The sequence below is a fragment of the Dermacentor albipictus genome, chromosome 1 (assembly GCF_038994185.2).
Source record: "Dermacentor albipictus isolate Rhodes 1998 colony chromosome 1, USDA_Dalb.pri_finalv2, whole genome shotgun sequence".
Taxonomy (NCBI): domain Eukaryota; kingdom Metazoa; phylum Arthropoda; class Arachnida; order Ixodida; family Ixodidae; genus Dermacentor; species Dermacentor albipictus.
The window spans coordinates 367015480-367043443 of record NC_091821.1 but is presented as its reverse complement, the minus strand read 5'-3'; the positions used below and the strand labels follow the sequence as shown (position 1 = coordinate 367043443).

Genomic DNA, 27964 nt, shown 5'->3' with positions numbered 1-27964 from the left:
GGCGGTATAAGTAGACCGGGTCAGGGAACTCCAGCGACTGTGACAGTGCCGAGAAATGGGCTTGTCGTCAGCAGTGCGCCATTCAGATGGGTTGCGGAAACGTGGTGGGTAAGAAGGTGCGGGACGGGGCGAAATCGAACAAGCCGGGCGGGTATCAGGACGATCGGCCGAGCAGATGGTGTGAAGACCCATGTTTTCGAACTCTTGGCGGACAACTGCCTGGATCAGTGAGACTGTGACTGCAGATGTGTTGGTGGGACTGGAGTTGAAGGCAGCCAGATAGGCGGCCTCGATCTCATGCCAGACGATCCTGGTAACATCGGCAGTGTTGTTGGGACAAGGAGTGTCGGCACAGGAAGATGTCGCCGGAGTGTTTGGCAGACGGGCAAACTGCTGGTCAATACGTCGGCTTTTAGCGTCTTCCAGGCGGCGGCACTCTTTTATAACAGCATCCACAGTCGCTACGTTGTTGCAAACGAGCAAGTTGAAGGAGTCATCGGCAATGCCTTTGAGGATGTGGGCAACCTTGTCGGACTCAGTCATGTGGGTGTCAACTTTGCGGCACAGAAGAGCCAAGACGTCCTGAATGTACGTGACATAGGGCTCTGTTGACGTCTGCACACGGTCGGAAAGCGCCTTCTCCGCGGCAAGTTGGTGACTGTAGGGGTTGCCGAACAAGTCCCGGAGCTGTGTCTGAAGTGAATCCCAACTGGTGAGCTCATCTTCGTGCGTACGATACCAAACTCTAGGTGTGCCACCGAGGTAAAAGACTACGTTGGCGAGCATAATAGTAGGGTCCCACCGGTTATTGCAGCTGACGTGTTCATACAGGCTGATCCAGTCATTGACGTCTTCCCCATCTTTGCCCGAGAATACGCCAGGATCACGGGGAGCGGGGAGAGTGATGTAGGTCGTCGAAGTGGCAGCAGGTGTTGAAGCTGGGGGAGTCCGGTTGTCGCCGCCGGGAGCCATGAAGGAAGGCTCGACGTACCGTCCACTGCGAAGCTCCGTGACGAGGTACAGGGAACGTCCACCTCCACCAGATATGTTACGTAGGAAGATGCAGACGAAAAGCTATGTACAAGTATATTTACAAGAATATACGCTGCGCTTGGCCAAGAGGCAACAGCCCGCGCTAGCTTCTCATCGTCGTCGTCGTCTTCGCACTGCTCGCCTTTTCGTGATCGCACATATTGTTCCGTAGCAATATCAACTCTTTTTGTAGCATAGGTGATGTTCTAGTTGTGGCTGTCAACAGCGTCGTAAGTTGTGTTGATTGGATGGCGAACAGCCTCCGCATAACTAAGGTGCTGCAGCACGTTACCACAGTCTGGTGATGAAAAAGCTTGCCTGACTTCCCAGACCACATCAGCTACAAAAGATAATGCTGGTGCTGATTCTGTAGGTGCAACAACAAATCCGAGGTGCTGAAGCTCTTCTCACATAACCTCTCGGACAACTTCATGCAGATGCCTGTTGTTACTCACAGCCAGTACGGAAGTGTTCGTCACCGAGTTACTCGTGTCATGCGGTATCATTGCTGTAGGGCCTGTTCAATGGCTGTAGCCTCTTTTGTGAACTCCGCCCCTGTTGTCAGTGGATTTCTCAGAAGGCCGACCAACAGTTGCTCTTTCACTCCCTGCTAGAGATACCGCAGCTTTCTTTCCTCTGCCTTGTCGGGGTCTGCCCTATGAAAAAGAAGGGCCATGTCTTCTGAGAACATAGCAACACTCTAATTGGATTTTTGAGTGTGGATTTCAGGGAGACGCTGTGCATTTTCCCTCCTGTCGATGCTTGTAAAAGTATCCAGCAGCTGTGTATGGAAGTCGTCCCACATAGCAAAGCTCCTCTCTCCGTTGACATACCACGTACGAGCATTGTCCTTCAGATAGAAATATACACTCAATAGTTTGTCCTCCAAACTGGTCTTATGGTTGTACTTGGTGACGCGCTCGAACAGGTCTAGCCAATCTTGGACGTCTTCAAAGGCATCGCCATGAAAGCTCTCCTAAACCACAGGATTCTGCTTACTTGCGATGGAGCTCTGGTGGCCATGATAGTTGTAGGAGGGACACAATTTCTTGCAGGGGACTGGACTCGGGCGGTAGGCCTAGCAGGCTAAGACTGAACCGGTGGACTAGTGTTTCGATGCACGACGCCAATTCCGGGCTCGATTGCCGGCTCTGTGAAGGGGTGTCAAGCATGAAGAATACCCAGCACCTCCACCATCGTAACAACGTAGGATCAACGAGGACACTGAGCAGCACCACCAACAAATACACTTTATCAGTCATCTAAGAAAACCGTCTTCCTCGACTTCCATGTTGAAGTACCATAGATCGAGCATACAACTACTGCCATGAAACAGTCAAGGTTGGGAAGTAACTGAGGCTCCATTGAAGGCAGCTCGCGGAACAACTGGGAGAACCAGCCACGTATCTTGATTGTTAGCGCTATTATCGCATGATCTTGATGCATGGTGCGAAGTGTACGTTATTTAGGGAGGGATGGGGGTGCAGGTGAGCACGCATCCCCCTCTTTGGCACGGCTATTTGCAAGTGGCTTCATGTGTGCTCTTAAGAGGAAGCTTTAGCTCGGGCCTAAATCCGACATTGCCTATTCAAATACATGTAAAACGCAAAAACGTTTTTCTCAGCTAACCGATAGGCTCATTTTAATGAAACTTGTCGCATTTGAGAGCAAAAGTTAAATTCTAGTGACTGTTCGAAGTGTAATTTTGATTTACGGCCTGAATATTGTTAAAAAGATATTGAAATATTCGAAAGTTTAAAAACAATAGAAGCACGAAGTTTACAAATTGACAGCTTTGCATCAAGAACAGATATCGCGGTTCTGTAAACAGCATTTACTAGATCATGGAAAGTGGACAAATTTCGTACTTCATTTAATATCTTCTCGTGAATTGGTTACGTTGTGTACAAGGGTTCTGCAAAAGCTGAATTTCCATATTACTAAATTTTTTGAGGTACATGTGTAACAAATCGATTTTGTCCGCTTTACATGTACTATTAGATGCAATTCACATAATTGTGATATCATTTTTTATTGCTTGGTTACGCAGTCGTAAACTTAATAGCTTCATTTTCTGAAAATTTTCTATTTTTGCCACTTTTTAATAAAAAATTGATGACCTAATTAGAAACCAACAGTCACTAGGTTTTAAGTTTTTCTTTTAAGTGCAACAAACCTCACCAAATTTGGTGCAGTGGTTGCCGAGAAAATGAATTCTCCTTTTACATGTATTTAGATAGGAGCACACGAGCTAAAGCTTCCCCTTAACATTTGTTGCCCCGAACTCGCGTCACTAGCCGAGCAGCTGTTTTTCTCCACGTGTGCACCGTAGCTGCCGTATCGCATTCTCACTCGCAACAAAGAGAGCATGTGGCTTTGGCTGACAGCATTTTTGCCATTGTGCCAAAAATGCTTTCGTTCTTCTACTTCAGTGTGTCCGATGTAGAGATGTGCTAAATCTTGTGAGGATGATGTATCACCAAAAGTGATCGCTTGAGGTTATCCCCCATGAATACAACTCACCTCTGATGTTTGTGCGCCATTGCGGCTGATCTTGACATTTAGCATTAGGCAATAAACAGCAAAGCAATAAAGCGCATCTCGGGCCATTTGAGCCACATCAGCCTGGCACGCGTTGGCGTTTCGTGCTGCAACAGTTAGCGTAATGTTTTGCATTATGTAGATGTCAACTACTGTTGGGTCTGTCAAGTTTTTTTTTTAACATGTGGCATGGCTCGACATTCCCAGAAAGCGTATGTTATTAGGGTATGCTCTACATTGAGCTTTGGGGGTGTGCCTTGTAAAAATAGTGCTTCTACTTTCCTTAGGGTTACCGCTTGGTATCTGGCTAATATTCTGTAAGGACTTGGCTATTGGAGGCTATCACATTACCTGATTGGTTATCCGAGTAAGGGTGCAGCTGCTGTTCGAACTGCCCAATAAAATTTGCTATAAAATTGTCAAGGTCTTACCATATATACTGCAAGAATAATTGGTTCTCTTTCTTGTTTTTCTTCTTCTTCTCTTTCTTTTTCTCCGTCTTCTGCCTTTTGATACTAAGCATCTTATTTTTCAGACCACCAGTGAATGATGCTGCCAGTGCAGTGCCTCTTCAAAGTACGCGGCCTTCATCACCTGCCCCATGTTGTTCTTCGGGTTAGTGAAAAAGGTGGTTGCAGTTCCGAAACTGAAAGCATTTTGGCTGCCAATGATATCACCATATGATTGAATAGCCTCTACTATTCATAATTATGTGCATTCAGTCCTGGGGACATTAGGCTTTCTGTATGTGTGCATGCACCATAAGTGCCACTAGCAGCACACTCTGCCATTGCAAATTCACGCTAAGAAGTGTAATTTCTCTCAGTTCCGCACACATTTCTCTGTGGATTTAAAATGAAAGTTTTCAGTTTAACCAATATTCTCCGTCTGGACTCTGGTGTTAAGGATGCTTTAATTCATGCCATAATTTTCACAACCTCATTGACCAGCTATCAGTTTCATTAACACATTTCCTTCTGATATAGTTTTCTTTAACAGTCATGTTGCTGCATAGAGGCTGACCATATAGTAGTGGTCGAACAGCTGTGTCAATTGTGGCCGAACTGCACCGAGAGTGGTCCTATGCGCCATCATGCACCAAAACGGAATTTTAGTGGAAAATTGCAATGAGCCTGCACCAAAGCATCTATAACAGAACTCTCCTTCCGTCAATGCTTCGCAGCTAGCAAAACTGAAATCAAAACCAATAGGGTGCTATCATCATCATGGAAGCAGAGGCCTGCGTCTGTAGAGTCTCTCAATATGTAGTGAGAAAATCTATGGGCCCGTCAGAGTCGTCCGGTTCGTCGTTCGCACATTTTTCTCTGACACACGTACAATGTAGTGCCACTGTACCGTCTTGCTGGTGCTTTATTTCGGTGTTCATCGAACCCACCCACGTGTTACTGCGGAGTTTGCTGAAGGAGGAGGTCACATTTTAGGATTACGTGTAAGCTTTTCGCATGTTTATGGGTGATAGCAGGGCTTTGCAATAGAGCTGCTGCGATAAAAATTGCTTAGATAACAAGTTTTTTAGTGAGCTTGGTCGAATGTGGTGCACCGTGAGAGCCAGCACTTCGATGGATGCCACCATGTTCGTTGACGCAAAACTTGCGTCTAGCTTGGGTTGCTGCACTATTTCGGTAAAATAGCGTCGCTGATGCAAACTCAAAAGCTTCTTTTGGTCTTCCACATGCGGCAGTGGTGCTGACGTGTTTTTTTTTTTCTCTGTCTATTCGAAAGCTTCCTAATGTGCATGGCAAAACACGAGTATATTTCATGTCATTTCCAGTGCAGGCGCATTTACTCGGTCGGTCTTGCGGTGAGCCTTTGCCCACAAGCCGTGACTGTCGCACTGTGTTGCGTCCTGAGTTAACAAACATGCGTTCGTTCACTATTTGTCTGTGGTACCTTCTCTGCGCCTTATTGACGAACCCGGCCGTAGCACCCTTTGTGCGTCGATGTGCGGAGTAGCATCACGTCCTTTCCTGACCATGCGTGCAGGGTAAGCCTCGTGCACACCCATCTCCACAACATGTTAACTATATATTAGTTAAAATTTGCATGTTAGATGGTATGCACACGTGCATTGGACCCTGCGCCAAAATTGGATTTTCACTTGCACCAGGACCTGCGCTGAAACGTGAAATGGCTATTCGACCTCTGATATAGTACTGTGATGAGTGGGCTGTTTGGCTGTACAAGTGGACGAGGAAGAAAAGAAAGAGTGCACGGTGGTGTGCAGCGAGCGGCACGCGAGAAGAACGCGCACTGTGGTTCAAAATTAGACGGCTCAGTACAGTGATCACAGGATGGCAACAACCTGGTGGGACCTGTTCTAGAAGCAATTGGGACGGCTACCGGTCCATCTCAATCGCACAGCCGGGCAGCCCAAGCACGAGCGGTTAACGGACCGCATTGGTGGCCGTGCCTGCGATCCCACCTGAGAAAAGCCACCGAAACCGAACATTGCTGCAGTTTGCGGCCGCCAGCAGTGCTTCCGACCCTGTTATGCTGGCATGAACTCACAGAGCTCGCCACGAATGGTCCTGTCACACTCCTTGAGTCCAGAGCGGTGAGCACCTTCCTTGCCCTTTTTTCTTGTGCCGGGGCATGGCAGCTCCACTAGACGACACAACTGCGGACATTCGGAATACCATGAGGACACTGTTGTGGCACTGCATGTGAGTTAGTTGCATGTTGGGTGAGAGCGAACACATCACGGCAGCGAACTTTGCTGCATAGACACGGACGACTAAAATAGAACCATGAAGCCTGCTCTAGACTTGTTTAAGTGTTGTATGTATTCTTGTGTGTTGTGTGTATGTAGATGCTCTGCGTACCCTGGTATAGAAGGGATATAGACAATGTCAGTTCTCCATGCCTTTCTCACTCTGTGTTGAGCTGTGGGCTCACGAACCCCCGTTTGTATCACAGGTACCAGTGATGAGTTGCTCTAGTCTTGGTTCATTTGCTCCATGCAGGCGATGAGCATCTGGCGTTGTCACCTGCCCACAGTTCAACAAGTGACAGCTCCCATATCACTGCGAGTCCATCACGAAAAGCGCAAGCGTCTCCAACAAGTGGTGCTGAGGGCCAGTCTGAGCCTCCGAGAGTTTTTGAAACAAAGAATCTAGCCTCTAACCTGCCAGATGGTAGTCACAAGCTGGAAAAGGATCTTTTCCGTCCTGGGGCCAAATCAGAGTGAGCGATCAGAAAAGCAAGCTCCTTTCATGGAGGGAGCTGGAGGAAAAGTAGCGCCATATCTGTTAAAATCTTTCCTCAGCGTTCTGTTTGTTTCAGTACTGCTTTCTATAATGCTCGCTTTGAGAGGTGTGTGAAGTAAAAATTCATAACATCTGGAGTTGGCGATAAAATTATATTTGTGCATCAAGTCCAAGTTTAGGCACTTTAATGTTCAGAACCTGAGTCATTGTAATTGCAGTAGTTCAATTTCCGCTCATGCAGATAATACATTCTATGTACAAGTCTTGTCAAGGGCCTGCATGCATGATTAGTTGGAATTCCTAATAATTTGTGCCTGTTAATGTGTAATGTTTTCTGGCTTGATCATGTGTGTTTTTCACAGGAATAGTGCTACAAAAAGCAGCAAATTCATTGCTTTACTATCTCTATAATGTTACATATCAATGATCGATACATAATAATAAGAGAGAAATGAACGTCCAACACAAGTGAAGTGCTTAAGCATACCACTGGGGCCAACCCTGCTGAAGGCAAGCCACATCTGTGTTAGTCCAGGGAGTGTCTAGAGTCATTGGCCAGTGCCAAAATGATATGCTTAAAGGGACTGACAACCAATTTTCATGGTACCCACTTTTTTTAGTGCAATGGAAATCTTACCGGCCAGAGCATCTAATCATGAAGTAGTAACACGGAAAATGCCGTGGAACATTTTTTTAGCATAATTTTTTTATCTGCAGTGAGGATGAAGTCGTTCACTGGAAGCATGTTGAAAACTGTGGTGGTAGGTGAGTGCGATAGCGATTATAGGCTGGCACTAGTGGGAGGCAGACGACAAGTGTGGCCATAGGTGTGAGAAAGTATTATTTTGTTTATCAAGTCAACGTTCCTGCGATTCATGTTTTCCAAAATGTTGAAGTATTTCTGCGATAATAGCTACCTGTTTTTACGGTTTCCTGTCTAACTGCTTTGGTATTTGACTTGTCAAAACGAAACCAAACGCATCGAAAACAAAACAACGCTTTTACACGTGATACTCAGTTTGCGTTGCTGTAACCAAGCGTGTGCTTCTGATTTCCGATGGCGTCTCTTATAGACGTGAGCGAGCTGGAACAGAAGATTTTAGTTCGCATGCGTGCTCAGAATTTAGATCCTTACAAATTAGCACCCGAACGCCATGCTTCAATGGATGAAAGCGGCAACGGAAGCGACGAATCCGACTTGCACGATAGACCACCGTCTCTGCCACAAGCAGCGCGCCTGGAGAATGCCAATCACACTAGGCCGACCCAACACCGACTTCGGTCTGCGACTATTAACTACAGTGTTTTTTTCCTTCATGTTGGCGCCTTTGTCACACTGTACTGACACCGACAATCTGCCGATGGTCGGTGGAGAGCTCGGCGTCGGTAGAGTGCGACAGAGGCGCTGACACGAAAGTAAAAAATGCACCAATTTACGGCACAACTCGTTGATGGCATCTTGTATCACAGGGAGGTCATAAAACTGTGGGTACTTGCAAACTCGTGCTATACTCGCGCCCATACCGCACGTACAACAGCATGTGCGTCGCCATGCATGTGGGACGACTCAAGCGCCGCTCGTTAGCGGGGACTTTCTTTACTTTGTAATACACATAGAATAAAGTGCAAGTGTCTATTAATATGCTAACTGCAATTTTAAGCAATAATTATACTGTACGTAATGACAGTCGACTTAGGTACAGTAATCTCTTCATTTCGAAGTATCAAGATTTCAAAGCCAGGCCTCGCCACTTACTGGCTTTTTGGACTTTCTTTGTCAATTTATAATTATATTTCCTACTTAAATCCCGAACTGCATGCTGGATTCTATCACTGTAAATCATGGTAATTTCATTTCCATCAACGTCTCACAACACACTCTGGCCAGTTGTCAGTCCCTTTAAGTGTTGTTGTGCTTAGAGGAAGGAAAGGCCTGTTGTGTGACTTACTGTCCATAAACATAATGAACAGTGCACATATTCGAATTCCTTTTTTCACATAGTGAACAGCTTTTTGCTTGCAACAGTGCCACCATGTTTTTACAAAGAATATTTTGATGCTAGTGAATAACCTTTTCCTTTGAAGAAAGAAAGTGTGCTTAAAATGACCTTACCAGATTTGTGCAAATTTGCATAACCGTCACCTGAATTCAAGCAAAGCAGAATTTGAAACAAATAGGCCATGGCACCCAGCATGCTCTTTTGTTTTCGTGAGCAATCAAGTGTTCGCAAATTAACTCATCTGAATTTGCTTTCAATTTTAGGTCCTAAACATACAGGGTCTCCAGCATCCTGTGGAAAATTTCAAGTAGAATTATTGAGCTGTTTGTTTACAGTAGCTGCTTTAACATTTATATCACTGCTTAGAGGACCATTTTAAAGGTTCCAGTACCAGTTTGAAAATTTACTACAGGGCTACCGATGCCCCTGCGGCTTTAAAATTTCTGCGCCCGTTTCCTCCCAACACACAATTTGCTTCTAAAAGATGCAGCTAGTCGTTACATATGGCCAATGTTCTAGAATTGAGGTGCATTGAGGAAAACCGCAATTGGCACAAAATTTTAGAATTTTTTATGGCGTCCTCAAAGCAAATACAGCTAAAATTTGTTGAGCGTGTCACTGTCAAGGCACTTTCTATTCCTACCACGCTTAATCTTGATATGCCAGGCAGTTCTGAAACAATGTGCTGTTGAAACTTTCATGGCACTCCGAAATGCAATTAGCTGAACTTGATCATTTCTCACAATGTGTCTAATTATGACACACACTTCTAAGTTTGTTCCCATGTCACCTTTAACCCATTTGTTACCATGCACACTACATGTGGGCCTTTTGCTCTGCATGTTTCTTTTCTTACCAAAGCCGTATGTAATATGTATATATATCTGATAATTTTTCTTTGTGTCAGGAGTGCCAAGGTCAACTATTTAGTGGGAAAATTATGAATCATACATTTACTTACATTTCAGAATCATTCAGATTTTACTCAGTGCAGTTTTTGATATCACTGGTGTTTCACTGTGCAAAAAAGTTTGAAGCACTCTGGCATGAGCCGTCATCCTCTGGTGAATCTGAGTCACACCTACCGTCAGATTCACTTTCTTCTGAACAAGGTGGCTCAGAGAAAGTGCTGTCGTCACAAGGCTTGTCATTGCTGTTACTGTTCAAGAAAATAACCAATTTCTCATGCTCAGAGAGCACACCGGCCACAGCCATTTCTTCTTCCACTTGAGATGATCAAAAGACAGCCAAAAACATGCATAGGTGCGTACAAGCAACACGGGTAACTATTGCCATCTAGTGGCAACATTAACCATGCTCAGATAAACTGGCATGTGCTGCCATCCATGAATAGCTTTTAGAAAAACAAAATGTGGTTGCATGGCAATTCGCGCGCTTCAGCAGTATTGCCACTGCAGCTGCGTTTGGCAATTCACGAGCTTTGGTGACCAATACTTATATTAACATGCCAAACATCCTCTTCAAATTTCATTGCATTAGTCTCAATGGTTCTCTGAATGAATTTTTGTCGTCAATTGCTACAGGCATATTCCACTGTGTCCAGTCAGCTTTGCTGTAAAAAGAAAAATGTTCCCACTGATTGGGAGAAAACTTCGCAGTTATGCAGAGGACATTGTATATGATCTCCAAAGGCCAATATGAACATCTACATTAATTGTCACATTCATAAAAAAATTATGAGTCTTGTCCACCATGAAGTTTAAAACAATTGCTTGAGAGTGACGTGCTTGAGAGTTTCAGGGTGGTGCTTTGAAGGAATTAAGTGTGTGTTTTGCTGAACATGATGGAGGATTCACTAAGATGTGGTATTATGGGGGAATTGCAAGTAATTATCAAAGTTGCACCAATTGAGCATGCCACAAAGATAAGAGACTACATAAAATGGTAACCTTATGCAAACTAAAAGGTAGATCTGTATAGATCTACCTTTTCTGATCTACCTTGTCTGCGATAATAGGAGAAAATGTATAGGGGAAATTCCCAATGTGTAGGTCAGTTAAAAGAGGCAAAAGAAATTTGCGAAGTTCAGCAAGGCCTGCTAAGATGTCTTGAGAAGGGGGAAATTAATTCAAGAACTATCTCCATAAACTTTAATTATGATTGTGAACTGAAACTTTGCACTGGTATCACTGGATTCCCCGTATACAATTGACGTGGGTAATAATAATTGCTTTGTAAGATCGTAAATATTTTTTGGTGCTGCTGCCACAGAAGGCGAGATGCAGCTGCACGCATTTGTGGTGGTGGAGGAGAGATCAGTAGAACAAAAGAATGTGTCATGAGAACAAAATTATGTCTGGTGGGGTCCAGTGCTTCTCGGTGACATGATCTTTGAAGGAAGGTGTGACACACCACAGTTCAAGTCCATTAATTCAACCTTGAACAGACCCAACAGAATTGGTTGACTTATTCGGGGGGTAGAATTGAAAGTAAAGGCAGGAAAAAAATTATGTCGGAACAGACCCAGATATGTTTGGCTAAGTGGTTATACACTGTGGGTTGCCGTTTTTGCCCAAAATGTTGCTCAAGACACCAATGTACTTATGTGTATCCTCAACATAAGCCTCATGCCTAACAAATAGTTCTGAAGCATCCACTCTGGTCTCGATATCTGCTACGCTTGGACACACAGTGGTGCCATCAGCGATTCATTGCTATTCTCGTTCTTGCTGCCAATCATGCTACCGGTCACAGAATACAAAATCGCATTGGTTATAAAAGGAACGCCACTCCAGAGTCGGCATATATAAACTCCTCGATGAAAACCTTTCCGAGGGCTGGGTGAAAATTGTTGTCTTTGGTGAAAGATTGGGTTTTCAGTCTCCTTTTGATACATTTTCTGAAACTACTTGCAATAGTCCCTGGCTTAACGAACTCCCATGCACAGGCAGCGGTTTGCATAGCAGTGATTAACTTCGTATTCTTTGTTGTTTTAGATGCACATGATCATTTCCTGAAGAATAGTCGCCTTGTGCAAGACATTCAAGTTCCTTTTTTCTCTCTGGTCTAGTGGTTACATGATTGCTGTTAGGTCAGGTGGAAGGAACCTGAGGCGTATTGCTGTCAGCTCTTCCATGTCAATGTGTACACATCAGGTTATTGACAATGAAAACTGCACTTTATGTATGGATTTATGACCCAGTTTAATAATACATTTGTAGAAAAGTTCAGCTGTCATTCAAGCTTTCAAGTCCACAACATAGTCAATTGGAAGTGTTTTCACTCCTTTGGAGCACTGTGGCCTGGAAACCTTCCGTAGAACGAGCAAGTGGCATTTCTTTGTGTTCGTCATCCTGGCATCAAGCAGCACAGTTAGTCGCTCCTTGCTTCCTTTTTCACCAACACATTTGTCATTCTTGAAGGGGCCCTGAACCACCTCTCGGGCTTGGCGAAACAACATAGTCTGTGGGTAGCATAGGCTGCTGTGCACATCTCAGCCAAGTTTTGCTGTTGTACGCGGTGTGTGGAGCACTGTACGCGGTGTGTGGGCTTGTGGCCACAAGTCCACTGGCTAAGCGCACTGCGGCTTGCTGAGGACAGCCGCATTTGGCTTAAGTTTGGCGCATTGTAGGCACCAAAAGGAAGTTGTGGCATCTACGCATTAACATCCAAAATGAAATTTGAACTGCGCACCTCGGTGGCATTTAGAAGGTGGAGCGTTATGGGCACGCTCCACTCTGCCATAGCCTTTGCAGTGCAAGGAATTGAAGAAGGAACGGGAGCACAGTGGAGGCGTGTTTGATTTCTAATGACTCCACTTCTGCTGAATGCATCAAAGTACTTTTTGCAGCAACATATTTTCGAAATAGCCTATTTTCACTTCAAATGCCTTTCTACACTTCGATAAAAAGGGGTTCAGGGCCCCTTTATATGCTATTGTTTTCTTTGGTAGCATCCTGTAATAAAGGGCACTTTCATCAGCATTAAATATGTCCTTTAGACCTCTCAGAATCAGTGTTCGTGCGTTTTGCTGCATACTGGCTTGAACGTCACTTTATGCCAGCTTTTAAACAGAGGTAGCCAGTTATTTTAATCATCAAAGTCTTGAGTGTTTAGCATGGCTGCAAATTCCTGAGCATTTTCACTGATTAGAGGACTGCATGGGGACTAACTTTGACTCTACATTTTGCTAGTCCAGAACTGCTTCATCATTGAGGTGTGCTGAAGTTCACATCCACTTTCTGTCCCTATTAAAGTTATGCTTTTGGTGAGCTTCAAGAATCTTCTCTTTGTTGGCAATGAACGTTACAAGGGTACTCTTCCTTATGCCATTCTTTTCGGCAGTCTGCCTTCTTGCAAGCATGCCTTGGCAATATCACCACTTTGGTACTAATAGAAAGCACTGTGTACCTTCAAGGTGTTGCCATTCTGCACTGATGCTGTTTCACTGGCTGATTGCTACATGTGACTTGAAATGTCCCGTCTTGTCACACTTAACAAACTGGACTACGTGGAATGCTTCAATAACATAACGACCATGTGAAACCAATAGTGAATTGCAGATAAAACAGCCAAATCCACCTACCACATTAGAGGGGCCTTATTTTGCATTGCATTGTGGCACCAACTTGCAGACTCGGAGAGATGCAAAATGGCGAACATCCAGCTGCTGCAATGGCAGACGCACTTCATGAAGCGAGTTGAAATGTTTTCTTTTTATCAGCCACTTTAGTGGTCTTCATTTTGCATCAAAGGATGCTTTCTAGGCAGGACACATGCCAACAAGGATGAGTTATCACTGTAGGATGGGCTTTTGTATTGGCAAGGCTGTGTGATCGACAACTGAGTGAAGACATCACACCGACAATGCAATTGCTGCAATGCCTGCATTTGCATATTTAGTCACACTTATAGAAATCATGAAACATAATTTAAAAGTTGAAATGTTTGGACTTCTACTTTGGACTTCTACATCTGAGAGTAGCTTTCTTGACGAGACTTTTCGGCTGCCAGGGTGGCACAAGGTGCAATCGCTTACTAGTCAAGTTTCAATTATCTGCTGTAGTTCAATTTCAGGATTGAAATAACAAAAGTCTTCGCTCATAGAAATGCTTGGGTGCTGGCCAGCATTTTCCATTGAATTCGAATTAATCGAATAATTTAATTAGTTGGAGTGGAATTAACAGATGTGTACTGTAGTACCGTGGCTTTAAAAGAGACTGTGTTGGCTGCTGTTGCCTGTGTTAAGGGGCAAACTGTGACATGGAGGATAGGTACAGTGCTTGCCTGACAAAACTGGCACAATATTTGTGGCACTTGCACATTAACTTCGATATTTTGTTAGCTTTGCTGGTTTTTAGTCAATTATTCTGCAGTCACATTGGTCTGCTAGGAATTTCTCATTTGTTCTTACCATGGGTTGAGCAAGGATCAGGAGTCATGTATTTTCGGTCATCCATGATGCGTGTAGGATAAGTTGGTTATATTTTAATGACTCCAGCTTCTACTTTGATTGTTTAACCACCAGGAATATGTGGCAAGGCTGTCATGCACATATTGCCTTGCATTTACATTTCTTGGGTGCAGGTACTGGGCATGACAGCATTAAAAAGCACTGTGTAAGAGAACCAGCCATAATGAAATGATCATTATCCTAAAAGGTGCTCTTGAGGTGTTCACTACCAAAAAAATCTAGGCATGAGTCTCATTTTAACTACAATCGAGCCCACTTATAACAATCTCAGTAATAAAGAATGCTCGGATATTATGAACAAACACACTGCAACTGTAACAACTTGCTATTGGGTAGTGGTGCCGTGTCCTAGACAATGAATTCGATACATGGACCCAGAACTCTGTTGTAACGAACTCACAAGCATATGTCATGTGCCAAGGAAAGCATCGCTTTGCTTTTTACTGTGCATAGCCCACTGAGGTACAATCTTCTAAGTAGCATACTCACGAAGCTGATAGTGAAGCTAACACAAAGCACACAACCTTGAGGGTCTGTTTTAAGCTTCACTTCATTTTTATTATATTCAAATGCTTGTCAGCTTCCTCGGTAACTTAAAGTTTTAATCTACACACTGTCTTTTGAATTTTTGTAACTTTCAGCTTGTATGAAGAACACACTATAATGCTCAAGAAAAATGGACTGGAGTGAATGAACCTCAAAGCTTGATTTTACACCCTTTCAATCTTTTTCATTAGTTGTTGGTAAGGGCTTTAGATAAAGTCGGAGTGCTCTAGTTCCAGTCTTGTGAGAGTTTTGTACACAGTAAGTTTTGCTGTCAGTGATGTATGAATGTAGCTTATGTTTTAGAAATGCTAGCTTTTTTAACTTGCTGCTATGTTTGTTATCAATTTGCAGCTTCCAGCCTAGATAGTTCACTAGTGTACTTTTTACTTATTGATTTTCACATGTTTTCTATAATTATTCATTTTATTCCTCAGTGTAACTTCTGTCTGCTGTGCACTTATCTTACTTATGATGAAAACGGGGAGCTCCCACCACCAACTTCGAACACAAGCCCAAATGCTTATATATTGCTGAGGTGCTGAGTTTTCACCTGAAGCTTCAGTGATAAATGATCGCATGTCATCTATAAACTGCCTAAAAACTGTGCTTATTGATAAACATTGAAAAAAGAAACTTCAGTTGCTGACTCTTTTTGACAAACATTAGTTTCATTCTTTGCCTTCTTTTTACGCAGTCCACTTATTATGAACATTTGGAAGTAGTGAACACATCCTTAATAACAATGATATTGATTGTAAATGGGCTCGACTGTAAACAGAACGAGTGAGACAGTGTAAAAATGTTCTGGCTCAAAAGTGTGAGTGCAGGTATTAAAACAGGCAGTTCATCATGTTCCCAGGTGATAAATCTATTACCTCCCACGGTGCCATTAAAAAATTTAACAAACCTGTTACTCTGTGCCACTGGCTAGCTGTATGTTATTTGGGTGAGGCTGATCAGATGTCAATGTATGACTCGTCGGCAGCAAAGAGGAACAAATGCAGGGTTGTGCAACCTGCAAGTTACTTTCCGTAGGACAGATTTGTTGCCTACCCGGTTTATCTAGGAACCTGTTCAGAGGTGGGAGCACATTGTGTATGTGTTCTTTTAAGTATGCAATCCTGCCGGCAACTTTGTGTGGTTGTTTCTAAGACGTCCTACCATGCAGTTGAACAAAGCTGTCAGCAGCCGTAGCTCAGCAGCTAGGGGTGCTGAGCTACTAAGAAATTGTGCTATAATTGGTTGGCGACTGTATTTGTATTCTTTTGGAAAAACTTTTGCGCTAAACTGGGAGCAAATGAAAGCTTTTTAAAATCTTGGTGTCACTACGACAATCGTAAGCAAGCAAAAGAAATGTTTAATTTGATAAAATTGTAAGTGATGGCAGATATGTCAATCTCAAGAGGTTTAACTTCCCTATCCTGATATCCGAGATGTTACACAGCCATGTTCATGAGTTGGTGTGAGAATAGCAGATTCTGTTTATCCAGCACAAGTGCAGTAGCACCTCATTGATATGATCTGGTTAAGTACAATTTTCCGGTGCCAACAGTTGCGATCAAGAACACTAAAAATGACCCAATACATTTACACTGCTTTTTCACCAGTTCATATATTTCCAAAGAACACTGATCTTTCAGCACCAATGTTCAGTACATTGCCCAAGTGCGATCGTACGATACATTTTCTGGCCGCTAGATCCCCTGTAAACAAGAAAAGGCGGCGCACACAATATATAAGAGTAGCCACCCAGTACAGCAGCTTCCAGGCAATACTCGCCTGCCCATCTCGTGTGAAAACACCGGCGTGCACTCAGTTTCTTATCCAGCAAATCTCCTCCCAAGTTGTCGCAGGCTGCATTGTGATAAACATCTTCACCTATCTGTTTCACATTGCGTGGGGAACAGTGCTGTTGGAAATGTACTGTATGCATTTAATAGCTGCATGCAATAAGAAAATTACTACATGCATCTCGGGTCACTTAGGCCCCACCAGCTTGGTGCACGTGAGCATCTTGCGCCGAGTGGGCATGTCAAAACTTCCAACCAGAACACCTCACTCGAAGAAGCCGTTGACCCAGGCCATAATTGAGGAGGGCAAACGTAAACTTGCTCAAGCTGTAAAAACAACAACCCTGCCATCAGCTCGGTCCGCCTTGGTGCACCATGCTGTGCAACGCTTCACATTATGTAGATGTGAACTACAGTTGAGCTTGTGAAATCTTTTAGTGGCTTCGGATTTATGTTTTCCTGGTCGATAAGGTGGTTCTAGGGTTATTTTTTTTTCTAAAACGTATGAATGAAGTTCTACTTCATTCATACTTCATTCATAACTGTTGCATTCTGCTTTGATGCAGCAACACCTATAGAGTAGAACTGCTCTAATACGTTTTTCGCAGGATTGTGGGGAGAAAAAGACGTAATAGCCTGGTAATGTATTATGGGAACATGCTGTTAAAATCATGCGAACATACTGTAGAACCTCGATAAATAGAACCTCAAGGGACCAAAGAAATAGGTTCCATTTAACAGGAGTTTCAATTACTGAGAAAGATGAGTAAGGATGCAGCACTGTGTGCATACGCCTTTTTAATACCGTTTTAAGGAATTATAAGCACCAGGAGGTGAATGTAGCAATAGGTTTTCGGAAAGCGGAGAAAATTACATAGGGTGTTGGCACAGCATTCACAAAATTTATTATGCAGCTACTAGTCACTGTTCATTAAAAAATGCATCAATTCTTGCTTGCTTCAATCTTTGAAGGGAAATAGTGCTCCCTATAAAACACAAGCTTTGCACAAACATTTCAGATCCTGGTTCTTTCTGAAAAATACTCTCGAGTCTGCAAAGCTAATTCTGCACATTAAAGTATGGTAGCTTCTTCTGTGGTGGGTACCTCTTCAGATGTCTCCTCTTGTTCATCTGCTTCATCGCAGACCTCTGCAGCAGTGCTTTCTACTTGTTATCTGGTTAAGAAGTTGTAAGTTCACTGTCAATGTACGCATGCTTGTCAAAATTCAGTGGGAATTCCCTTATAGTCTAATAAGCCCTGCTTCTAAGTGGCATCATCTTTACTGTCACATTCAAGCAAATCCTGCACGTCGGAAGTCTAGACCTTCAAAGAAAATCCTGCATGCCATAAGCAATTTGCTATGGTACTTGCCGTCAGTTGCCTCCAGGCGTTGTCAATGAGGTAAATGGCACGAACAGTGTCCAGCTTGTATTCTTTGTCCTGGTTCATGCATACCAGCATCCTCTGCAGGAGACAGTTGCATCGTGATGGACTGTTTTCAGCATTTTGGTTCTATTTTCAGTTCCGTTTACAGGGTAGTGAGGAAGTTTTGGTTCCCATTACCAAAAGCTTTTTTTTTTTATATTCTTTAAATACAAAACCAACCTATTGAGAGGTGATTGTTTCAGTTAGGTGATTTCTGTTTACTGAGATTTTACTGTACTGCTAAATATTAACAGAGACATGCATTGGCTCACATTGCAAAGGATTTATTCAGCAGTCAAGTTCTGAGAGAATTTCTTATTAAAGCTCAGTGTTTTTGCCATATGGTAGCCTGCATTGCCGATATGGTCAACGTAACTTTTCCAGCATGTCCAGCACTGTGACAGCGTTTAACAAAACGACCTACCATGTGGGAGTGATGACATATCAAATGGAATTCTAATAGTGTACGGCTGTCTATGTGCTTTTTACCGGGACTGGACTTCAACGACATTATACCCAGGAAGGCGTATGGGCGGAGAATGCATCAGTGGGGCTGTACTTTAGCTATATTTAGTGGTGCATTGACCTAAGTTGGAACATAGCATCCTAGGGCTAGCCAGATGTGGTTGCCTTGCAAGCCAGGGTTGATAAATTAACAACCTTTTACTGTATTTCAATACGAATACTAATGGTTGAATTCTGTTTAGTGTGCTACATCAAACTTGTATTATAATTAGCGGTATCTGTGTGGCCACTCTACTCTAAGCTTCAAAAACTTCACACACCTGCGTATTTTGTCAAGTAAGGCAGTTGGGGAACTCATGCCTTTCTTTTAAACTGTACATTATTGTTGCAAGCCACAGGTTTATTTTGTAATGAAAAATTGATAATGTGAGCTGTCAAGAGTTGTCATTTTGTGCTTATGGCTGTATGTTGTCATTTGTGTCCAAGTTGTTCTTTAATTTTACTTGGACATTAATTGACCTTGTGGACAAAACCAATTTTTGGCTTGCTGGACATCTTGTGGTTAATGTACTGGAACGGGACCATGTTGACTTTACACTTTGTAACCTTGACCACACCATTTCAACTAACAGAAGGGTGCTTTATGCGCGAGATCCTCTTATAACTGTTTAGTTGTCTGGTTTCAGAATGGTTGATTAGTAGGCCTTGGAGGCTGCCCTACAGCAGAACATTTCCCATTGGCCCCTGTTTTACCAGATGCTTTACCAAATGTTTTACCCTTTGAAGAAAATCCGTGGGTGGTTGCTCCTTCTGCTAATGTTATTTGATAGATGTGTTTGTCTCTGCCTTTTGAAGGCATCCAAAGCAGCTCCGTTCAGGACTGCTTATATATGTGACCCTGTGTGCAGTGCAGAAAAAGACACTTTGCATTTACTGATGCACAGGGCTTGAGTAATTTAGTCTTTTCGTCGGGCATGGTTAAAATGACTTCCATGAGTGGCAGTTTGACAGCATGCCTCGCTACATTAGGTCTTTGGAGAAGACCTTGTAGTCATTCTCACATGACCAACACATGGCATTTATATATTTAAATGAGCTCTACTCACTGCTCTTCTCGGTGATTGGGTTTGTGTGAGAGAGTGAGTTTAATGTTGGAAAGAATTGGAAGACCACATCGGGGCATTGGTTTTCATTGCAAGCAGTTTCATGTTCTTGTTTGCTTCATGTGAACCTGGCATTAGCCTTTCTTAGGCATATCACAACCTTAACGAAACTACAGTCTACCATTACCAAGACTTCTTAAATTTAAGCACACTCTTGGACTATAGTACAGAATATGTTTGTACTTCATTTATCAGGGGATTTGGACTTGAGCTGCAAGTTGGTTCATTCAACCAGCATTGGAGAAGAGGCTTTTCAGAGGTAACTTGCAAAACTGTTCCCACCTCCTTCCAATCTTAAACAGTGTTGATGTGGAGTGGTAAATTTCTCCTCATTTGTTCTTATACATAGTCAAGAACAGAAGGGCAAAAACAGGTCTACTACTGCGAGACTCTTTTTCATTTGACAGCTTTTAGTTGAATAGCCTACACAATAAAAATTGGCAGTTTCACCCGAAAGTGAAGCATTGAGAGCAATAGCAGGGTTAGCATTGCACTGAAGGCGTCTCGGAATGCTGACGGAATGAGAAGTGCCGCCAGCGGCGTTGCAAACATCACACCCTGATGGGGCATGAGACAAGATCAAAGCAAGACCATTGACGTTTGTGGCAGCCGCATTCTGATAGGGAAGGAAAGCAAGATAAAGCCTGTATTCCAATCTTTTAGTATGTGTGAAAAAATGTGGTCAAAGTTAATCTGAGACACATAGCCTAACACTTTTGACCCCTATGTAATCTGTGTATGCTTTTATAATTTTGCAGCAAGCATGGGTCTGTGATCTTGGTGCTAACTAGTGTGTATTGCTTGAAAACATTGCACCCTGTGTGGGATATGGTATCCTGCATTGATGGAGTGTTACAACTATGGAAGCTTTTTTATGTTGTTTATGTGATGTTTTAATGTTAACATGATGCACGTGTGTTGCCATGATATGTTCATGATGTGTGCGTAAACTGCATATTATCATGTAAAGTGAAATCTGGGTTTCAGCTAGTCCCAAACTTCAATTTGCTCCACAGAAACCACTGGTGCTTTCTTCAGTAGTTTTTGTTGTAGAAGTGTGCATCAGGGCATTTGTTTTACTGTTTCCACATGGCTCTGTTAAAGTACTAGTATTCAAATGTATTTTTGATGTGGGCATTGCCTCATGGCTCTGTAAGTTTGTATTCCTTCTTAGTTTTACTGATAAATGATGCTGCATGTGGGTGTTGAATGGGGCAAACTTTGATTGTGAAATGGCTTTGCTGCCACACTGCAGTGTGTCCTTCTATATACCTTGCGCTGAGTGTATGCAATGTTTAAAGGGGCCCTGAAAAGCCTTTTTTTTTAAACTGAGCAAAATACTGGATTGAGTGCAATGCCTTTCAAGGAATATGTTACAGAAGAAATTTTTAAAAATTACCTAACATGAGTGGGGATATGAGTGCAATGTGTAATTTCACCCTGAACCCATCAGTCCTCAGCTGGGGCAGCACTGATAGCAATGCCCTTCCTTTCACTACTTTTTCTTTTCGTGGTAGCTCTTCAAGGCTGACTTCTGACAAAGATGCCTCAGGGTGACAAAGGAGTGTCAACAAATTTAGTGAGGTGCATTAGCAACTGCCACTTCCCTGTTTCCTAGAAAATCTTGGAAGATTATAGGTGTGTGTGCCCAATGGATGGCATCTGTGGGCTGTTGTGCTTCACGTTATGTCATCACTGATGTTGCCTAAGGCAAAAAACAAAACAAAAAACAATCGTATGGAAAGCCATGGAAGAGTGCAAGCAATCGATTATGCGAGATACTAGGTTCTTTGCTGCATTCATTGGAAAAATATCTCGCTCTCGTGTTCATGGAGGCATTGGCTACACATAGAGAACATTTTCTTACCGTGTTCAGAAAGTGTTTTAGCGTCCCTTTATATGGCGAGTCTAAAATTTCAGCAGGCGTTTAATGCTACATTAGCAATTAGTGCTCTGTTGCAACAAATGCAGTTGCTGTGTATGATTCAAATGCTCGAAACAGGCATGGAGCCCCAGTCAGCTTTGCCTTCTCAATACGAAACACTGTATTTGAAGAGTGTCAGTTTGTTTCTTTGCTGTCTGCTGGAATCATTTCAAAGTAGTTACTTGTGGCATGTCTGATAGAATGCCCCTTTTTTTTGCCTAGTATATGCTAACAGAAGGCTTTTTGAGAATGTTTTTCACTGGAGCAGTCATAGGCGTGAAAGCAGCCAGCCATACCAACAGCTTGGTAGCTAAATGAAGGAACTCAACTGCTGCTTTAAAAGATCAGAATGGGCCCTGCCTTGGAGGACTGTAGTATTCACAGTGTTGTGTATGGCGTAGTGCACTTGGTTATTTTTTTTTCTCATTTACATGTCTATAGCAGAACATGTTCCAAGTGCAGCTGAACAGCATGACCAGCCAAATCGCATATACCTCTCGACTAACCAGTATTAATGTGATGTTTTGATGAGGCCGTGAAAACTACTGGACATGCAGAAAGACAGTTTTGCTGCATAATTCGGCAGGTAGCATGGTGTCATAAGAGAGCCAGGAGAAAGTACAACTGAAGCAAAAGTAATGCACGACTGCCTGCTGCTGGTTTTAGGGCTCTTTCATAAGCAGAGTGCCATCTCAAGTTGTGTGTATTGAAGGGACGGTATTTTTGTACTACACCATGCCGTTTTGTAATGCATTTCTTTCTTTTTGTACTAAATGGCATATAAGAGCTGGTTGATACTACCAGCTGCTCTCACAGGGTTAGTGGATGGGCCGATTCAGGTTATCCACTGTTGCACCTTTTATATAGTGTGCTGAAGAAGCCCAAAGCATAGACTTGTGGCTTGAGCAAGTTTCGCTGGATCGAAACAGCTGAAGCCTTTTTAACTTTCCTCAAGCCCTCTTAAATCCCATGATTCCAGAGTCCCAGGTTTCTTCTTCTTGCTTTTCTTTTGGCCACCTTATCGTGGAGTTGTGGCACCTAGATAGCATGCCTATGGAAAAGAACCTACCTGAGATTTTCATAATCTCAAGTAGAAACACAGACATCTTAAGGGGGCGCTTGTTTTGTATGCTGAACTACATTCTTTTCTAGTCCATTGGTTTGGCATTTTGTGTGTGAATGCATGTGTGTGTGTGTTTCCTCTGTTATTGCACAGTGCCTTTGGCTGGTTGCCAACATACGCAGGCACATGGTCATCAGTCATTGTAGGATCAGTCTTAGCTGAGCTAAGCCACTCTGATTGAGTAAAGTCACCTGACATGTTCTTTGTGCCTGTTTTTAAATAAGCTGTTGTTGAGCATCCGGCATATTGTTTGTTGTCTTCTATGGTTTTCTTTTTCTTCTTTTGTGTCAATGCACTTGTTTTGAAGACTATGTCTGCTTCCGTTTTGTGCAAGTCAAGTATACTGCGCAAATAAACTACAGAAGTTAGCATTGCTCTGTAACGCTACTGGCTTTTAAGGTAAATTGACAGCTCCTTGAAAGAGCACTTGTTCAAGGGTTTGTTTGCACGAACTTATGTTTTACAGTGCACAATAAATGAATATATCACGTGACCATTGCCTTATTGCCTCATCTGAGTGTGCCAGTATAAGTTCATAAAAATGAATTTATGCATCATGCATGATCATGTTTAGAAACAATGAAATCTTACTCTTATTTCATTGTACAGGTTGAGTTATGTTGGGATACACCAGGACATAAGAAATACAGAAAGGCTTTGCTTATCATTAAAATTTATTTTCTAAGTGCTACATGTACTTAGCTTACATAAACTTGTATCTGAAAGTATCTTACATTGCAGAAGAACAAAAAATAAAATAAGCTTTTCAAGAAGGTTCATGAATAGTACACCTTGAAGCATAGATTGTGTGAATAGTTATCTGCGGTTCACAACTATAGTTAAGATTTATTCTGCGTATTGTATGCAATATAACCTCTGACATGAGCTAGGACTTAGTTGCCACAGCAAAACAGTTCACACTCGCACTGGTCCTGTAGCTTCTTAGGTGCTGGTCTCGTCCAGTGACTTCGAGCCATCATGCTTCTTGCGCCAAAGACAGTTTTATGTGTTGAACAGCACAACTTATATACTATGCTGTTGATTGCATGAAAATAGCTTGCCTGCATTGTGCATCACTGAACACCGTGGACTACTCGCGAGGTTCATCACATCGCAGACGTGTACTGTGACTCCTCTGGAGTATGCAGTTGCAGCTATACATAGGATGCTCCTGGTCTAGAAAAGTTTCACTGTTGGACCCATAACATAAACCATAACACGCCACCCGACACAGTTCGGAGGGAAGTTCATCCACAGTCTCACAAGTGACTTTGGGTATTGCTGTCTCTTCATTGGTGCACCAAGCTGTTGCCGACGTCATCATTTGCAGTTTCTGACACCACACTGAAGGCTTACACACACTTCCTCAATTTTTGCACAAATATGAACAAGAACCCTGGAGCCTGATGCAGCAGGGAACTGGCAGCGCCTACAGCAAGCGCTGCTCCCTTAGTAGCGGTCCATGCCGTTGATCATGATGTTGGCCATGCCGTTGCGCCTCCTGCGCCATGAACCAAGGTCTTTGGCATGGTACCGGAGCTGCTTCAACCACTCCCGCGTCTCCATACTGTTCTCAGCCTGTGTTGGAGAAGCATCACTGTAGCCACAGAGACAGTCTCATGCCTTATCTAGAAACAGATTCTCTCTTACCTTGAAAAGAAATCCTTCTTTCGATGTGTACTCCTGTATCTCGAAACAGTCTTTTAGCTCAGGATCACAGCTGATGATGCAGCTTCCAAGAGACAAGGGCTCCTGCAAGACAGTTGGTGTTACTGTGTGTTGCCATGGATGTAACATAGGTTGCATTCCTTCATATGCTCGTAAAAAGAAAAATGCGCTAATGTACAGGGTTTGTCCATAAAGTAATGAGACTGCCTGCCGTGCGACACTGCAGTCGCCATTAGCGGTCCCCGGAGGCGGGATTTGTGGTGGAGGTTCTAAGCTAACTAATGCACCAGACTGCAGTCGCACCCCAGCTCTGGCGCAGTGAGGATCTAGAGTGGCGCAAAAGCTGTTTTTGAGTTTTTGTCACGGCAGAAAACATAAAAAATGGAGTGTTCGCTGGAGCAGTGGCATGCGATTAAATTTTGCTTTCACCTGTGCAAAACCGCTTCCGGGACGCTTGCCTTGGTTAAGGAGGTTCACAAAGATAAGGCCCTGTCAAGGGCCCAGGTTTTCCGGTGGTTCAGTGAGTTCAAGAGTAGACAGGAGGCCATTGAAGACATGAGGCAATCTGGATGCCCTTCAGCGAGCATGGTTTGGACGAAAATGTGGGCAAAGTAAAATATCTCCTGGGCTCTGATCATCATTTGAGTATCGGATTAATCGCCAGAGACCTCAAAATGTGCAAAACAATGGTTCACAAGATTTTCTGAAAATTTGAACATGCGAAAGGTTTGTTCAAAATTGGTGCCAAAAAGGTTGAGTGATGAGCAAAAACAGCAACGAGCTGGCGTTTCCTTTCAGATTTTTGTGCTGTTAGAAAGTAAATGATATATTTTAGACGGCCCAATAACAAGCAAAGAATCATGGGTGTTCCAGTATGACCCCAAAACCAAGCGCCAATGTTCGAAGTGGCACACCGAGAACTTCCCGTGCCCCAAGAAAGTGGGAATGTCGAAGTCCAAGGTAAAGACAGTGTTCATTGTCTTTTTTGACAAGCGTGGGTTGGTTCACAAAGAATTTGTACCTCCGGGACGAACCGCCAACGCTGTGTTCTACAAAGGCATCCTTGAGCACCTTCACAGAGCTGTCAAACAGAAACGACTGGAGATTGCCGATTGCTGGAAGCTCCTCCACAACAACGCTCCAGCCCGCACTGTCTTCATTGTGAGCGCCTACCTGGCTTGAATAGGGGTTTCAACCTCACCCAAGCCACTGTATAGCCCCGATGTGAGCCCAGTAGACTTTTTCGTGTTCCCAAATTTCAAGAGAAGCCTGAAAGGTCACCATTTCGACGATGTTGCTGCTATCCAATAGGCTGTCACAGTCTCTCTGAATGTGGATACGGCAGCTGACTTCCAGGGAGCCTTTGCAGCAAGGGAATCGCCTTGGCAGTGGGGTACCAATGCCAAAGGAAACTATTTTGAAGAATTTTAGTATGTGCCGATACGATCAATAAATTCTTTTTACCAGACCCAGCCTCATTACTTTACCGACAAACACTGTATGTATACTTAACTTTCACTTTTTTGCGAGGGAGGGTAGGCTTTGAACATCTGATAAAAAATTTGGGACGTTCGACAGCAACCACCTTCTCCACTGGATTCGCGCCTGATGCCTCGTTTTACCACAGAAGTGGCTTCCCATGAGGTCTCCCGCAAACTTAGGTTTCGCCGAAACTAAGTCATCGCCTGACATAGCTCAACACAGGACAGCACACATAGATAGTGCTGCCCATACTACACCTGCAGATAGGCCAGTTGCAGGCCCTGTTCTCTATGGAATTACGCAACAAAACAATGAATTCTACCAAAATACCCTCACCGCAACGAATATAGGCCTTCGAAGGCCTATATTCTTTAATGAACCGAATCGATATATTTGGCTATTTCTCCCGTTTTAAAGTGAATTGGCTGTTTGGCTCCTACCGTTTTTGTACTTGGACTGTACTTGGAGTCCACTTCGAGATTGGCAAAAGAAAACGTAACATTATAGGCAATAGCTGGCACAACAAATACCACATGAACCGGATCCACCGCCACCTGGACTACCGAGGGATGCCAAGTTCTATAGTGCACGATGCTTGAACGGGCGCTCCGGTCGTCTTGTCCTGCTGGAGATTGTACCGCAACAAACGCAGTGCCCCCGAATAGAACACGCCTCCACCCCCACCTGACCTTACTTGCGCAGCATTCAAAATGGACACCCGATCAATAGTTTATCACCTGCTATGGGATAGCAGCGCATTCGCTGACCGGCGCGCAAGCACTGGTATTTGGTGATCGACCTTGATCGAGTATTGGATCCGACCGCGAGTGAGTGCTTCGGGCACTCTAGAGGCGCTCTACGCATTTACTCGTGAAACGGGTGTCACATTTGAATGTTGTGTATATATATATGAATATATATGCGGTAATCTACGACGGTTGATTCAGAAATAAGGTTGGAATCGGTTTTAGAGACAGACAACATTTTTTATTCTTATAAAAATTTACATCATTGGAAAGATGAAACTTTGCTCTATTTTTCAGCATAATCGCCATCTTTTTCTACGCACTTTTGTTGACAGTGCTGTATCCCAATTTCGTAGAACTCTGCCGCCAACCCACTGAGGAAGCATTGCACCTCTCTTTTGACTTTATCGTCGCCCTGGAAGTGGTGGCCACTCAAATGTTCCTTTAACTTGGGGAACAAGTGATAATCACTTGGCGCGAGGTCTGGACCGTACGGTGGGTGGGGCATAACAGTCCAACCAAAGTTTGTCAAAAGTTCCTGGGTTTGGCGGGAGATGTGAGGTCAGGCGTTGTCCTGAAGCAGCATTACACCGGCTGCCCATCATCCTCACCGGCAGTTCTGGATAGCTCGCCTGAGTTTTCTTAGTGTTGCACAATAACTGTCCAAGTTGATTGTTGTCCCACATTTCATGAAACCGATCAGCAGTATCACCTCACGATCCCCAAAAAACACTGGCCATGACTCTGCCAGCAGAAGAAGCTTGTTTGAACTTCTTTGCAACTGGTGACTCTGGGTGACACCACTGTTTGGATTTTTGTTTCGTTTCCAGAGTGAAATGAAACACGCCCGTTTCGTCTCCCGTAACAATGGAGTCCAACAATCCTTAACTTCTTGACACTCTTGAAGAAACTGGCGAGCACCGTCAAGGCGTTTCTCCTTGTGTCCTGATGTCAATAGCCGCGGTACCCATCGAGTACAGCACTTGTGATCAGTGGCGTAGCCAGAAATTTCGTTCGTGGGGGGCTCACTTTGCCACTCGGCCTCCTCCTTACAGAATTAGTCGGGGGATATATATATATATATATATATATATATATATATATATATATATATATATATATATATATATATATATATATATATATTCAACAACCTTGTTTACATTTTTGTACATATGCAACGACCAGGGGAAAATCTCAATGACGCTTTCCTTTGTTAGAATGTATTGCGCAGGAGCAGCTGTCACCGCTCGTGTATTGCGAGCAATTGCTCCGAAATTATAGTCGCAACAGAGAGCACATGTAAAAAAGCAGGAGTTCTGCAAAATGTACGAGGGCGAGTCAAATGAAAGTGAGCCAATGCGAATAAATGATAAACGGGGTACTTTATTTAAAAG

At 43.4% G+C, this 27964-nt stretch overlaps 2 protein-coding genes and 1 long non-coding RNA gene across 4 annotated transcripts in view; 2 read left to right on the top strand and 1 right to left on the bottom strand.

Annotated features, from left to right (window-relative positions):
• The window catches only part of LOC135906937 (ankyrin repeat and IBR domain-containing protein 1-like), a 75160-nt gene extending 67462 nt beyond the window's left edge, over positions 1–7698 (top strand). Inside the window, exons 20-21 of one of the 2 annotated variants that reach the window (XM_065438560.2) lie at positions 4109–4188; positions 6558–7698. In XM_065438560.2, the coding sequence (XP_065294632.1) occupies positions 4109–4188; positions 6558–6781 (304 nt within the window). In that variant the 3' untranslated portion in view covers positions 6782–7698. Of the gene's footprint in view, positions 1–4108; positions 4202–6557 lie in introns of both variants that reach the window. The other variant, XM_065438561.2, reaches the window with a different exon arrangement.
• Positions 7699–10770: 3072 nt separating this feature from the next.
• On the top strand, positions 10771–23164 carry LOC135906938 (uncharacterized). The gene is made up of 2 exons (XR_010565854.1): positions 10771–19883; positions 21142–23164. It is a non-coding gene; the product is annotated as an uncharacterized lncRNA (long non-coding RNA).
• Positions 23165–23327: 163 nt separating this feature from the next.
• Positions 23328–27964, bottom strand: part of RhoGEF64C (Rho guanine nucleotide exchange factor at 64C) — a 164983-nt gene continuing 160346 nt past the window's right edge. Inside the window, exons 14-15 of the mRNA XM_065438562.2 lie at positions 24322–24423; positions 23328–24249 (exon numbers count right to left, since the gene is read on the bottom strand). Coding sequence (XP_065294634.1) covers positions 24121–24249; positions 24322–24423 — 231 coding nt within the window. The 3' untranslated portion in view covers positions 23328–24120. The remainder of the gene's footprint in view (positions 24250–24321; positions 24424–27964) is intronic.